This window comes from Dendrobates tinctorius, unplaced genomic scaffold, assembly GCF_039654945.1.
Source record: "Dendrobates tinctorius isolate UK_male_01 unplaced genomic scaffold, ASM3965494v1 ptg000090l, whole genome shotgun sequence".
Classification (NCBI taxonomy): Eukaryota; Metazoa; Chordata; class Amphibia; order Anura; family Dendrobatidae; genus Dendrobates; species Dendrobates tinctorius.
The window spans coordinates 6,756,190-6,772,557 of NW_027361758.1; the positions used below are offsets into that span (position 1 = coordinate 6,756,190).

At 46.5% G+C, this 16,368-nt stretch overlaps 1 protein-coding gene across 3 annotated transcripts in view; it reads right to left on the minus strand.

Annotated features, from left to right (window-relative positions):
- Positions 1 to 529, minus strand: part of LOC141098345 (zinc finger CCHC domain-containing protein 8-like) — a 211,407-nt gene extending 210,878 nt beyond the window's left edge. The window contains exons 1-2 of one of the 3 annotated variants that reach the window (XM_073586033.1): positions 220 to 529; positions 21 to 61 (exon numbers count right to left, since the gene is read on the minus strand). In XM_073586033.1, the coding sequence (XP_073442134.1) occupies positions 21 to 61; positions 220 to 411 (233 nt within the window). In that variant the 5' untranslated portion in view covers positions 412 to 529. Of the gene's footprint in view, positions 1 to 20 lie in introns of all 3 variants that reach the window. The other 2 variants (XM_073586031.1, XM_073586032.1) reach the window with 2 other exon arrangements.
- Between the last annotated feature and the right edge of the window lie 15,839 nt (positions 530 to 16,368).

Here is a 16,368-nt window from a genome sequence, read left to right on the forward strand (position 1 = left end):
CAGGTCGCAGCATATCCTACCTCGGTCGGGACAGAATAGACAGCTTCCGCCTGAGCTCTTGATGTTCACGACTGGATAAGGAAATAAGCAGTAAGAGAAGACACAGAGGGGACGTGTATACACGTGTGCTAGCACAGCCGAAGGCTGCCATTACTAGGGGAGGGGGGATTATTGGACAGACACTTCCTGCAACAGACTCCCGGCCGTAGTGTAAAGGATATTCTCCGCCCGCAGCTGCTCTATGGTCTCCTCACATCTGGCGAGCTGTTCGTGAAAGCTGTTAGCGTCCAACTCACTGTCCTCGGTCTGCTCAAACCTAACGTGCACGGGCTGAGCAGCATCACCATCCAACTGCTCAAAGAGCTCACTGTCCCCGAACTCCACCTCCGCCATCTTCAGACCTCTAGTCATACAGGCGTACTTTAGAGGTAATAGCACGCGCCGCTAACGTCAGACACGTGACGTGACGCACGCGGCCGCCATCTTTATTTCTGGAATGATGCTGTATGAGCGCCGTGGAAGGCGCGTGTGTGGGGGGGTGCGGCAGGAACCTGAGTGTGAGCGGTGTAGTGCTCCCCTGGAGACAGAGTGCGGCCGGGAGTTATGTATTAGGCTAGTTTCACATTAGCGTTGAAACAACGCTGCGCACTGCGTCGGTAAGCCCCGCCCCATCCGGGATCACCGCCTACTTTCGCATTTGCACGCATGCGATCGGCGCACCCTAGGGTGCGCAGATCATGCGCTGCCAGTGTGAAAGTAGCGTGCTGCGCACTTTTGACGGTGCGCCGTGCGCGCCGAAATGCAACATGCTGCATTTCGGGGCGCACGGCGCACCATCAAAAGTGCGCAGCACGCTACTTTCACACTGGCAGCGCATGATCTGCGCACCCTATGCTAAAGATAGGGTGCGCCGATCGCATGCGTGCAAATGCGAAAGTAGGCAGTGATCCCGGATGGGGCGGGCAGGGAGCCGGATCGGGGCGGGGCTTACCGACGCAGTGCGCAGCGTTGTTTCAACGCTAATGTGAAACCAGCCTTAGTAACAGAACTGATACATGATCTACTCGGCTCATCCTGGTATTCATGGCCCTCATATTCCCATCCTGGCATACATGGCCCCCTCATCCCCTTCCTGGTATACATGGTCCCCTCATCCCCATCCTGGTATATATGGCCCCTCATCCCTATCCTGGTATACATGGTCCCCTCATCCCCATCCTGGTATATATGGCCCCTCATCCCCATCATGGTATACATGGCACCATCCTGATATACATGGTCCCCTCATCCCATTCCTGGTATACATGGTCCCCTCATCCTCATCCTGGTATACATGGCACCATTGGTATACATGGTCCCCTCATCCCCATCCTGGTATACATGGTCCCCTCATCCCATTCCTGGTATACATGGTCCCCTCATCCTCATCCTGGTATACATGGTCCCCTCATCCTCATCCTGGTATACATGGTCCCCTCATTCCCATCCTGGTATACATGGCCCCCAACCCCATCTTGGTATACATGCCCTCCATCCCCATCCTGGTATACCATGGATCCCTCATCCTCATCATGGTATCCATGGTCCCCATCCTGGTATACATGGTCCCCCTCATCCCCATCCTTGTATACATGGTCCCCTCATCTCCATCCTGGTATACATTTTCCCCTCATCCCCATCATGATGATGATGTTCGTCCTTCATAGTCGAAGATGACCATGGCTTCAGGGTTAGAAGAGAATTAATAGTTATAGGTCCGGAGGTAGCTGATGAGGTCAATCCGGGCCCTGAAGGTTCGCCCACATACTTGACATAAGGAAGTAGATATGGTCAGTATACCAGATTCTGCTTGTGCCTTGCGGACAGCACACTTTTTTTTGTGTCCAAGATTTTCCTATCTTCAGCTGCACATGCTCCTGAGGTGATCCTGCCTCGCCAACCTGGACGATCCAGGGCAAGCTCTTCTCATTCATTGATGTTGACTTCCAGGTTTTTAAGAGACACTTTAAGACAGTTTTTATAGCACTTCTTCTACCCCCCAACTGCTCGCTTTCCTTGGCACAGTTCACCGTACAGCAGTTGTTTCGGTAGTCGGCTGTCAGGCATTCTGACCACATGTCCAGCCCACCTGGCTTGGACTTTCAGCAGGAGAGTGTAAACGCTGCAGAGCCCGATTTGTTCCAGAATTGCCATGTCCGGGACTTTGTCTTGCCACCTGATGTGGAGAAGTCTGTGGAGGCAGCTCATGTGAAAATGATTAAATGGAATCTGTCACCGAAAGTTGGCGGCCTATGTAAATGGCCTGTGTCTGGTCCTATTGGCGGTGTTTCTTTTTCTTTCTCCACCCCATCCATGGCTCCCATCCGCGATCTTTGCCAGTATTAGAGAAGTTCAACTCCATATTTTGCGCGTGCGCAAAGCAATCTTGCTTCACGCATGCGCAGTATGATTTGTCCAACTGCTAACAAAGGCAAAAATCATTACTGCGCATGCGCCGGTACACTATGTCCCGGAACACAGCAAAGTACTTACGGGACATAATGTACTGGCGCATGCGCAGTAATGATTTTCGGCTTTTCCCGCAGTTGGGCAAATCATACTGCGCAAAACAAGATTGCTTTGCGCACGCGCGAACTATGGAGTTGAACTCCAATACCGGCAAAGATCATGGACGGGGGCCACGGATGGGGTGGAGAAAGAAGAAGAAACTCCGCCCATCGGACCGGACACAGGACATTTACAAAGGCCGCCAACTTCCGGTGACAGATTCCCTTTAAGCTGTTTAGCATGCCAGCTGTAGACTGTCCAAGTCTCGCTAGCATAGAAAAGTGTGGTGAGGACCACCGCGCAGTAGACCTTCAGCTTGGTGGCAAGGTTGAGTCCCCCTCGTTCCCAGATGTTTTTACACAGTCTCCCGAAGGCGGCACTGGCTTTCGCAATTCTGTTATTAACCTCAGCGTCTATGGTTATTTCACGGGAAAGCGTGCTGCCTAAGTAGGTCAAGCTATCGATTGCTTTGAGGTTTTGATCCTTCACCGTGATACGTGGCTCCTTGTATAGTTTCCCTGGAACAGATTGATACATGACTTTGGTTTTTCTAGTGTTGATCTCGAGATCAAAATTGTCGCAAGCTTTAGAAAAACAGTCCATTTCATGCTGCACCTGCTGTTCCATGCTAGCATTAAGTGCACAGTCATCAGTAAATAATAATTGACGGATAACAGTCTCATGCACCTTCGTAACCGCCTTCAGGCGTTTTGGGTTGAGTAGCTTGCCATCAGTCCTGTACCTAACCTGGATTCCATCTTCACAGTTGTTAAAGACATCACTTAACATTGCAGAGAATAGCATACTGAACAGGGATGGAGCAAGCACACAGCCTTGTTTTACGCCGTTTGTTTCTGGGAAAGCCACAGATTCGTCTCCATCATTCAGAAACCTTCACCATCATGCCATCATGGAACTGCCGGACGATTGAGATGAACTTGCTCGGGCAGCTGAATTTTGCCATTATCTTCTACAGGCCATCTCTACTGACTGTGTCGAAACCCTTAGGGCCCCGTGACACGCTTCAATGTCCCAGCGATCCCACCAACGATCCGACGTGGATGGGATCGCTGGGACATAGCTGATCGCTGGTGAGCTGTCACATAGACTCACCAGAGATCAGGACCAGCGAGCAAGCTGGTTTCCAAGATAAACAGCGGGTATTTAAGAGCCGCACGGCTCTTAGATACCTGCTGTTTACCTTGGAAACCAGCTCCCAGCGTCTCTGATCGTTGGTCTCTCGCTGTCACGCAGCGATGCACGCTGGCCAGCGGGAGACCCAACGATCAAAAAATGGCCCAGGACGTTCGAGCGCGATCAGCGATACCCGGCGGAGGGGCCGGTCGCTGATGTGTGTCACACACAGCGATGTCACTGGCGAGATCGCTGTGGCGTCACAAAATCAGAGATCTCGCTAGCAAAAGTCACATAAAGGTCGCTGTATTGCTCCTGGCACTTTTCCTGGAGATGACGTGTTGCAAAGACCATATTTACTGTTCCACGTTTAGCACAGAATCCACACTGGCTTTCAGTTAATAGGCCTTGCTCAAGATGATGTAAAAGGCGGTTGAGCAAGAGATGAGCCAATATCTTTCCTGCAGTGGACAGAAGGGAGATGCCTCAATGGTTGTCACAAGATTGGCGATTACCTTTTCTATATGTGAATTATGCTGGCATCTTTCAGCTGTTGCGGGACCTGTTCCTTTTTCCACATATACTGGAATAGTTTGGTCACCGTTTGCATCAGAGCAGGGCCGCCAGCTTTATATACCTAAGTATTCCGGGTGCCTTTCCACAAGAAAGTTGTTTTACTGCTTTCCTGACTTCATCTCCACTTGGAAGAACATCAAGGTCCTTGTTGATTTCTACCTGGAGCAGGCGAGCAATAGCCTCGTCATTGTTATTGGCTGGGCGATTGAGAATATTATTAAAGTGCTCAGCCCACCATTCCAGAATTTGTTTCTTTTCTGTCAGCAGCTTAGTTCCATCTGTGCTAAGCAGAAATGAACAGTTTGATGACTGGGGTCCATATACAGCTTTGAGCGCATCATAGAAGCGTTTCTGGTCATGGGTATCTGCATAGCCCTGAATTTCATCAGCCTTCTTGCTAAACCAGTTATCCTGCATTTTGCGTAGCTTGATTTGTACCTTTCTTTTTATGTGGATAAAGGCATCTTTCTTAGCTAGCGGAGTGGGGTCATTTTGATACACCTTGTACTGCTGATGTTTCTCTTCTAGGAGTGTTTTTATTTCCTCGTCATTTTCATCGAACCAATCTTGATTATTTCTGGCTACTGATACGAGATGCTCCAGGGCAGTATTGTAAACAGCATCTCTCAGAATCGTCCACTGTTCATCAATGCCGGTCTCCTCTGCCTGCAGTATATATAACAAGGTCATCAAGGTCATTGACAAATTCCTCTGCAATTCTTTTATTTTGCAGCTTATGGACATTCAGCCTCCTTGTAGTTTTCTGCCCTTGGGGTCTTCTCGCCGGCAGGATGCGGAGCCTGCACTTAGACACAATGAGGCGGTGGTCAGTCCAGTAGTCAGTACCACACATGGCCTTCGTCACTCTAAAGTCCATCCCATCCCTTTTCCTGGCAATGATTTAATCAATGAGATGCCAATGCCTCGAGCGTGGGTGCATCCATGATGTCTTCTTTAGTGTGGGTAAACGGAATAGGGTGTTGGTGATGACAAGGTCATGTGTCGCACACATTTTGAGGAGCAGCAGGCCATTATTGTTATACTTGCCAGTGCCGTGTCTCCCAATGACCCCTTCCCAGTTTTGATGGTTGTTCCCACTCTGGCATTAAAGTCTCCAAGCATAATGAGCTTGTCTGCCTGTGGGAATGCTGAAATAAGTGTGTCAAGTTCATCAATGAACTTATCTTTAATGTCATCCGGGTTAGTCATAGTGGAATCATAGGCTCTAATCAGAGTTGCATGTTTCATGTTTGTGAATGGGAGCTGAAGTGTCATCAGACGGTCGTTGATGCCCTCCGGAAGCCTGGTAAGTTTACAAACAAGATGAGTTTTGATAGCAAATCCCATGTCAGCTTCTTGTTTTTCAGTGCTGCCTTGACCACTCCAGAAAAGCGTACATCCACCACTATGCTCTGTCAATTGATGCTTGTCTGCCAGGCGTCTTTCGCTGAGAGCTGCCATATCAATGTTGTAGCGAGCTAGCTCCCTAGCAACCAATGCCGTTCTTCTCTCTGGTCTGTCTGCCTTAGTATTATCCAGCATAGTTCTCACATTCCATGTGCCAAGGTTGAGTACCATCATTTTCTTTTTCTTTATTGCGTGTCGACCACTGTATGGGAAACCCGCCAGCTGCAGTAGGCTGGCCAGGTGAAATGAAGCAGACTATGATTGAGGCACCTTTTCTAGCCCCGTCCTCGATTGAGGTCAGCAGAGTGATCCTAAACAGGACTGCTCAGACACCCAGGAGGCTATCGAACTCCACTGCTGCTTCGGTCCAGTGGGGAGCGACCATATGGCCTGGGCCGCCTGCGTGCAGGTTCGTGACTACAGCTTCCAGTGTGATTCCACACCTGCTGCTTTGCCATTCTCCCATCGCCACAGGTCTTTGGATACACACTGGTTGAAGTCATGACTTGCGCTTAACTTAGATTAAAGTGAGGAAGAGTTGCGCATGTTGTCAACCTCACTCTCTCACCTGTACCCATCAAGCCCCAGTGGCAAGAACTAGACGAGACAACTGAAGATAGGTCAGGGTGCAGTGAATGCCCAGCAGTATCCTATATGTGCCTCTCTGCGCCCTTTCAGCGCTCCACAACGCTGTGCTGGGAATCGCTTGTCTGTCCGTTGAATCTTGAACGGTTTCTGCCGCACAGTCTGCCATATCCAGTCTTCACATGCATGAGTAGGCAAACCCTTGAAAATCACTGTAGATCTCAAAGAAACCCGACAGCTACCCTCACCTGGTTTGGCCCGCATGCCGAGGTGGTGTTCCGGGGTGAACCCACTGCCGCATGCTAGCAGCTACTTGGAGGTACAGGTGAGAGTTGAGCATCAGATGAGGACCAAAGATGGGAGAGCTGTCCAGAAAGGACACGGCAAGCCCTCCACCAGAGGTGCTACCTCTATCTAGATACCCCAAATACACGCCCATCATGGCATACATGGTATGTACACTCATCCCCATCCTGGTATACATGGCCCCCAACACCATCCTGGTATACATGGTACCCTCATCCCCCATCCTGGTATTCATGGTCCACTCATCCCCATCCTGGTGTTCATGGTCCCCATCCTGGTATACATGGCACCATCCTGGTATACATGGTCCCCTCATCCCCATCATGGTATACATGGTGCACTCATCCCCATCCTGGTATACAATGTTCCCCTCATCCCCATCCTTGTATACATGGTCTCCCCATCCTGGTATACATGGCCCCCATCCCCATCCTGGTATTCATGGTCCCCTCATCCCCATCATGGTATACATGGTTCACTCATTAAATATTTAAATAAATATTAAATATTTATTACAGGTCACAAAATAATTAAGATGTTTTCAATGCAGTGAACATAATGTGTTTCTGTAGGAGATATTGCTGTTCTAGTCCTGAGCTTCTCTCTTCTCTTATGACATCATCGCCTTCTGCCTTATAACACAGCTCCATCCGCCAATCACACCTGTTGCAGCCGATCGCTGGAGCAGAGAAGTCGTCTCCCCGGCAGATGTGTCCAAAAAAGACCAGCGTTTTCTCCAGTCCACAGATGGAAGATTGGAATTTACTAAGTGAGACAGGTAAGTGTCAATGATCCTTTTCCGAATTCCTCCATCCGTTGTCTTCCTGCCATCCTGGAGACACATTCTCACACAGATTATGGCCTGAATTAGGGTTTTGGAATTTGTAAGCCAAAACCAGGAGTGTGTGCAAAACACAACAGAGGTGCAGATCGCTCCAAAATCGGTTTTATCTGTTTAGGTTTCGCTCCTGGTTTTCTCTTAAAAATACTGATGTGATACATGTGATGGATGTACTGTATATGTGTAGTGTAGTTGTGCTGTTTATTTACACACACTGTGTAGTGTAAGTGTAGTGTTAGTGTATAGATATGTGTATATAACGTGCAGTTTATAATAAGTGTACAGGTGCTTCTCACAAAATTAGAATAACATGAAAAAGTTATTTCAGTTCTTCAATACGCAAAGTGAAACTCATATATTATATAGAGCAGAGGTCTGAAACACGCCGGCCGCATGCGGCCCCTGAGGCAGGCATTTGCGGCCCGCGGTGCACCATGTCTCACTCCCTGAGGCAGGTGGAAGGCGCACATTCAGGAGCACGTGATGGCTCTTCTGTGTGCACACACTGCACAGGACCTGGAATGAGGTCACAGGAGGGGAAGGAGTCAGGGATCACATGATCAGGAGCCTCAGTGTATGCAGGACGCTGCTGTCTGTGCTGCTTGTCATGATGCTGGATGAAAGTAAGCTTATGTGTGGGGTCAGGAGGGGTTTACAGGGTGGATGTAGCAGAGCCGTGTGTGTACGGAGCAGAGCTGTGTGTGTACAAAGTGTATGGAGCGCAGCCGTGTGTGTACGAGGTGTGCGGAGCCGTGTGTGTATGAAGTGTACGGAGCGGAGCCGTGTGTGTACGATGTGTACAGAGAGAAGCCGTGTGTGTACGAGGTGTGCGGAGCGGAGCCGTGTGTATATGAAGTGTACGGAGAGGAGCCGTGTGTGTACGAGGTGTATGGAGAGGAGTGTTACGGTTCTGCAGCACAGGACTAGGGTAGGAGGGGGAAAACTGACCCTGCACTGCGACTAGGCTGATACCCTATGATGGGGTAGGCAACCCATTCCTTGTAAATAGACCCATCGACGATCCTAGGTTAATTTCAAGCGAAGACCTATAGATAGGGGGAAGGGGGGCCCTGAAAGATCTAAGGACTGGGCACAAAAACAGGTCACCTCCTAATAGAAAAACAAAGAGAAAGCTGCAGAAACAAACTGAAAACAGAAACTAAGACTAGCAGAACCAGAGGTACCAGAACTGCATTAATTAAACACACAGAAGGCAAAGCAAGGCTCCAAACCAGACTTCAAGCGGATTAACACTGCGGCCCAGCAAAGAATGGAAGACAGGTGCAGGCCAAAAAAGGGCGATACAATCACCCGACTAAAGACAAACCCAGCACCAGGGGAAAAAGAACAGCAGCCAGAACACTACAAGAAAACGGCGGGTAGTCACAAACTGAACAGACTCTAACAGTACCTCCCCTTTAACGAGGATCCCCGGATCATCTAGGCCGAGCCTTATACGGAAATCTCCTGTAAAAAAGCCTTAATTAATCTTGAGGCAGAGACGTCCACAGCTTTTACCCAGGAATTGTCCTCGGGACCGAATCCCTTCCAGGACACGAGATACTGTAAGCCTCCTCTGTGCCACCTGGAATCAAGAATGTGTGAAATCTCAAACTCACAGTCCTCATTGGAGGAGCAGACAGCATAGCCACCTTATCAGGCGTGTCAACTTTCTCCAGCAAAGATACATGAAAAACTGAAATTAATTTTCCAGGACGAAGGAATGTCCAATCTGACCGCTGCCAAGTTGACAATCTGAACCACTTTGAAACAACAAACCTCGCCTCCCTTCTTTTCTTGTCAAAATGTTTCTTAGACCTCCTATTAGCCTGATTCAGGTTATGGCGCACACTGGTCCAAACCCCTTCCAAATTTCCAGAAAAAGGACCGAAAGATGGATGCTTCCCAGTACAACAAAAAAAAGGAGAACACCCAGCCGAAGAAGACGTATGATTATTGAGAGCAAACTCAGCTAATGGTAGATATTCTGACCACATCTCCTGATTGTCTGCTACAAAACATCTCAAAAACTGTTCAACGTCCTGGTTCTTCCTCTCGGTCTGTCCATTGGACTCCGGATGATAACCCGACGAAAATGACAAATGAACCTTAAGTCTGTCACAAAAGGCACACCAGAATCGAGCCACAAACTGTGGTAACCTATCGGAGACAATGTCCGTGGGGACACCATGGAATCTGACAATCTCTCTCACTAATGCCCTGGCAAGTGTCTTAGCGCAGGGTAATTTATTGAACGGGACCAGATGACACATCTTACTAAACCGGTCTACCACAAGCCAAATGACAGAAAATCCCTCAGAGACCGGCAGGTCGGTGATAAAATCCATTGCAAGATGCGTCCATGGGGAGCTAGGAACCTCTAATGGGCACAGCAACCCTGCCGCTGGAGCATGAGAAGCCTTAGACCTAGCGCACACGGTACAGTGACACACCCACTTAATGATTTCTCTTAGCCACCCCGGCCACCAGAAATTCCGGCCGATCGACTTTCTAGTTTCGGCAATCCCTGGATGACCCGCCAAACAAGACTCTTGACATTCCGTAAACAAAGCTCTCCTCAGGGTTTTAGGCACAAATAATTTCCCATACGGAATGTTGGTTGGTGCTGCATCCTGGGCTTTAAGAATGCTATTTTCCAACTCAGAACCTAAAGCTGCCACCACCACCCATTTCTGCAGAATAGATTCCTCCTTTTCAGTATTAACCGCTGGGGAGAAACTTCGAGACAAAGCATCAGCTTTAACATTCTTTGTCCCAGGGATATATGTCACAGAGAAATGGAACCGGGCAAAAAACAATGCCCACCTGGCTTGACGAGCATTTAAACGTTTAGCAGCATCCAGATAGGTCAGATTTTTATGATCAGTAAAGACTTGTATGAATATAGGGTGTCTAGTGCCCTCCAAAAAAATGTTGCCAATGCTCAAACGCAAGCTTAATGGCCAGCAATTCTCGGTTGCCAACATCGTAGTTGAGCTCCGACTCTAAAAATTTCTTAGAAAAGAACGCACAGGGATGTACCCCATCCTCTCCCTCCTGTGACAGAACAGCCCCCACTCCTACTGATGAGGCATCCACCTCTACCAGAAAGGGCTTAGTCTCGTCTGCCTGGATCAAAGCAGGAGCAGAGCTAAACTTCTCCTTGAGATGCTCAAAGGCCTTAACAGCCTCAGGGGACCATTGGACACTATTGGCACCCTTCTTAGTCAGATCAGTAAGGGGTTTGGTGATAACAGAAAAAATCTTTATGAATTTTCTGTAATAATTAGCAAACCCCAAGAATCTGTGAGTTGACTTCAAGCATTCAGGTCTTGGCCACGCCAATACGACCTGAACCTTCACCTAGTCCATCTCAAATCCATCACTGGAAACAATGTACCCCAAAAAGCTAATTTTCTATACCGCAAATTCGCATTTCCCCAGTTTAGCAAAGAGTGTGTTTTCTCTCAGAATCTGCAGAACCTCGCGGACTCTGCCAATGCGACTCCAGATCGGGCGAGTAGATCAAAATATCATCCAAATAAACGATAACACTCCTACCGATCAACGGCCTCAGAATGTCGTTGATTAAATTTTTAATTTTTTTTTAAATTCGTTTATTGAACTCAAAACAAGAAAAGGATGTAATGTACAGCATACATATTTGCTCGTGGTTATGAACATTATACAGAGCATAAACACTCCTATCAATATACGAGTAATACATACATAATCCCCCAAGCATATACAAAGAACAACGGCCTATATATTATAAACATGTACATCAATTATATCTCACAGGCCTCTATCATGTCGCTTAGATAATGCAGATCGATTATAAATTCCTAAACTAGACTACAACTACATCAACTATTTACCAATTCGCAGCCTACTATCCTTCACCATAGTGTCTCACATGCAATGTCTCCATCCTACAATGTAAGATGAGAAGAGTTCCATTTCTCCCAGATCTTTTCAAATTTACCCGGGCATCCCCTATTCTGATACAATGTGCGCTCTTTTGGAACAATCGGATTTACTAGATCAATCCAGTTCTGAGAGAGCGACATGAATTGCCCATCCACCGTAGTGCCAATACCTTCCGTGACATGAACAGCGTTTCACGTAGAAATATCCCAACATGGTGACCCCAAATCTCCTCCTCCCACACCCCAAACAAGCAGACCAGTGGCTCAAGAGAGACAGGAGCTTGCACCAGTGTTGACAAGAATAGCGTCACCTCCTTCCAGGACTGTAGGACAGTGGGACACTGCCATATCATGTGGACAAAGTCTGCATCTGGTGCATGACAACGCAAGCATTCTGATGATTGGAATCGACCCATCTTAAAAAGTCGTATCGGAGTCAAATATGATTGGTTTATTATATACAACTGTATCATTCTATTATTAATAGATGGTGATACTGCGATCGGGGACTCCAGGATCTCTTCCCACTCCTCTCTCTGCGTATTAGGGATGAGTCTTTCCCACTTCCCTTTAACTGAGCTTATGGCAGACTTTGCTCCCACCGACAACATGTACGTGTATAAAGAGGAGATAAGGCCCTGGGGACCCTGTGAATTAAGTATTCCTATCAATGGTAGTGATGAAATGGCACGGCCCACACCCACACACCTCATGTGCGACTGAAGAGCAGATCTTAGTTGTAGATAATGGAAATATTGAGATCTCGGGACACCACGTTTAGCCTGTACCTGCTCAAAAGACAGTAAAGTCCCATGATCGTGCAAGTCTCCTATCAGGGAGACATTATGTTGAATCCAAAAGTCAGTGAACGGGTGATTTAGTAATATCGGAAAATAGGCGTTTTTCCATAGGGGCATTTCAGCTATGATATCCCGAAATCCAGTCACTTTTTTAATCTGCCTCCATACTAGTTGTGCCAGTCGGAGCAGGGGCAGTAGACGAGGGACATCAGGCCTCTCCAACTCCAGGAAACCCAGTGGGCAATCAGTTCCTGCAGCGTGAAGCAAGTGACTTTCAGAATTATGGAGATCATTACCCTGCATCCATTCACTGAGAGCCTTAGCCTGTGCAGCCAAATAATATAGAAAGAAATCTGGTAGCGCCGCCCCACCTCCCTTTTTAGGCCTCTGTAGGGTGGACAATTTAAGTTTGGGTCTGGTTTTCCACCATATAAAAGATGTGGCCTGGGAATTAAGATTCCCAAAAAGGACTTAGGTACCATTACAGCACTGTGCTGAAGGAAATAGCTAAGTTTGGGAATAATATCATTTTAATCAGGTTGATGCGTCCGGCCACAGACAAAGGTGATTTGCACCATGTTGCAAATTTAACTCTAACCAGTTCCAGCAATGAGTAGATATTAAGTTGTAAGTTGAGCGTGCTGTTATGGGTTATATGAACACCTAAGTATTTAAAACTAGATACCGTAGACAGCGAGGAAAGAGCCTCAAGTCGGGGCATTGGGGCATGGGATAGGGGCAGTAGGACAGACTTCTCCCAATTTATATATACAGTCATGGCCAAAAGTATTGACACCCCTGCAATTCTGTCAGATAATACTCAGTTTCTTCCTGAAAATGATTGCAAACACAAATTCTTTGGTATTATTATCTTCATTTAATTTGTCTTAAATGAAAAAACACAAAAGAGAATGAAGCAAAAAGCAAAACATTGATCATTTCACACAAAACTCCCAAAATGGGCCAGACAAAAGTATTGGCACCCTCAGCCTAATACTTGGTTGCACAACCTTTAGCCAAAATAACTGCTACCAACCGCTTCCAGTAACCATCAATGAGTTTCTTACAATGCTCTGCTGGAATTTTAGACCATTCTTCTTTGGCAAACTGCTCCAGGTCCCTGATATTTGAAGGGTGCCTTCTCCAAACTGCCATTTTTAGATCTCTCCACAGGTGTTCTATGGGATTCAGGTCTGGACTCATTGCTGGCCACCTTAGAAGTCTCCAGTGCTTTCTCTCAAGCCATTTTCTAGTGCTTTTTGAAGTGTGTTTTGGATCATTGTCCTGTTGGAAGACCCATGATCTCTGAGGGAGACCCAGCTTTCTCACAGTGGGCCCTACATTAAGCTGCAAAATTTGTTGGTAGTCTTCAGACTTAATAATGCCATGCACACGGTCAAGCAGTCCAGTGCCAGAGGCAGCAAAGCAACCCCAAAACATCAGGGAACCTCCGCCATGTTTGACTGTAGGGACCGTGTTCTTTTCTTTGAATGCCTCTTTTTTCTCCTGTAAACTCTATGTTGAAGCCTTTGCCCAAAAAGCTCTACTTTTGTCTCATCTGACCAGAGAACATTCTTCCAAAACGTTTTAGGCTTTTTCAGGTAAGTTTTGGCAAACTCCAGCCTGGCTTTTTTATGTCTCGGGGTAAGAAGTGGGGTCTTCCTGGGTCTCCTACCATACAGTCCCTTTTCATTCAGACACCGATGGATAGTACGGGTTGACACTGTTGTACCCTCGGACTGCAGGGCAGCTTGAACTTGTTTGGATGTTAGTCGAGGTTCTTTATCCAACATCCGCACAATCTTGCGCTGAAATCTCTTGTCAATTTTTCTTTTCCGTCCACATCTAGGGAGGTTAGCCACAGTGCCATGGGCTTTAAATTCTTGATGACACTGCACACGGCAGACACAGGAACAATCTGGTCTTTGGAGATGGCCTTGTAGCCTTGAGATTGCTCATGCTTCCTCACAATTTGGTTTCTCAAGTCCTCAGACAGTTCTTTGGTCTTCTTTCTTTTCTCCATGCTCAATGTGGTACACACAAGGACACAGGACAGAGGTTGAGTTAACTTTAATCCATGTCAACTGGCTGCAAGTGTGATTTAGTTATTGCCAACACCTGTTAGATGCCACAGGTAAGTTACAGGTGCTGTTAATTACACAAATTAGAGAAGTATCACATGATTTTTCGAACAGTGCCAATACTTTTGTCCACCCTCTTTTTTATGTTTGGTGTGGAATTATATCCAATTTGGCTTTAGGGCAATTCTTTTTGTGTTTTTTTCATTTAAGACAAATTAAATGAAGATAATAATACCAAAGAATTTGTGTTTGCAATCATTTTCAGGAAGAAACTGAGTATTATCTGACAGAATTGCAGGGGTGTCAATACTTTTGGCCACAACTGTAAACCCGAATATTTACTGAATTTATCTATGGCGGCAATCACTTGAGGCAAAGTTTCCTCCGCCTCATCCATAAATATCACCATATCATCTGCATATAAACCTATGGTATCCACCCGACCCGCTATATCTATACCCCTAATGCCAGGGGAAGACCTTATACGTATTGCCAATGCCTCAATCGCAATTGCGAAGAGGGCCGGGGAAAGGGGGCACCCCTGACGGGTTCCCCTATGTAATGAAAAGGACTCAGATATGGAATTGTTCACAATAATACGGGCTTTGGGCTTCATATAGAATCATAGAATCGTAGAGTTGGATGGGACCTCCTGGGCCATCTGGTCCAACCCCCTGCTCAAAGCAGGATTCGCTAAATCATCCCAGTCAGATGTTTGTCCAGCCTCTGTTTGAAGACTTCCATTGAAGGAGAACTCACCACTTCTCGAGGCAGCTTGTTCCACTCATTGATCACTCTAACTGTCAAAAAGTTTTTTCTAATATCTAATCTGTGTCTCCTCCCATTCAGTTTCATCCCATTGCTTCTAGTCTTTCCTTGTGCAAATGAGAATAAAGTTGATCCTTCTACAATGTGACAGCCCTTTAGATATTTGTAGACAGCTATTAAGCTCCTCTGAGTATTCTCTTTTGCAAACTAAACAATCCCAGATCCTGCAACCTTTCCTCATAAGACAGGGTTTGCAGACCGGTCACCATTCTGGTTGCTCTTTTCTGAACTTGCTCCAGTTTGTTGATGTCTTTTTTAAAATGTGGTGCCCAAAACTGGACACAATATTCCAGATGAGGTCTGACCAAAGAGGAGTAGAGGGAAATAATGACTTCACATGATCTAGACTGTATGCTTCTGTTAATACATCCTAGAATTGCATTTGCCTTTTTTGCTGCTGCATCACATTGTTGACTCATATTCAGTCTGTGATCTATTAGTGTACCCAAGTCTTTTTCACATGTGCTGTTGCTTAGGCCTATTCCTCCCATTCTGTATATGCTTTTTTCATTTTTATTGCCCAGATGTAGTACTTTGCATTTTTCCCTGTTAAAAACCATTCTGTTAGTTGCTGCCCACTTCTCCAGTTTATTTATATCTTTTTGAATCCTCTCTCTCTCTTCTCTAGTATTAGCTATCCCTCCTAGCTTTGTGTCATCAGCAAATTTAATCAGTTTACCCTCAATTCCTTCATCTAAATCATTGATAAAGATGTTGAACAATACAGGGCCCAGGACAGAGCCCTGTGGTACCCCACTTGAGACATTCTTCCAACTGGATGTGCAGCCATTTAGGACCACTCTTTGGGTCCGATCACTAAGCCAGTTATGAATCCACCTAACAGTTGCCTTGTCCATTCCATACTTAGTCATTTTTTTAATAAGGATTGTATGAGATACTTTGTCAAATGCTTTGCTGAAGTCAAGATATACTATATCTACAGCATTACCTTGATCCACCCAATCAGTGATTCCGTCATAGAAGGAAATTAAGTTAGTCTGACATGACTTATTAGTTACAAACCCATGCTGACTCCGTTTAATCACTTCATTCTTATCCAGGTACTGACATACATGTTGTTTAATAATTTGTTCAAAGATCTTTCCTGGTATAGAAGTCAGACTCACCGGCCTATAGTTGCCTGGGTCCACCTTCTTCCCCTTTTTGAAGATAGGAACAACATTTGCTCTTCTCCAGTCTTCTTGGACTTCTCCTGTTCTCCAAGAATTTTCAAAGATTATGGAGAGGGGTTCAAAAATTTCTTCTGCTATCTCCTTCAGTACTCTGGGGTGTAATTCATCTGGACCTGGAGACTTGAATTCATTTAGGTTAGC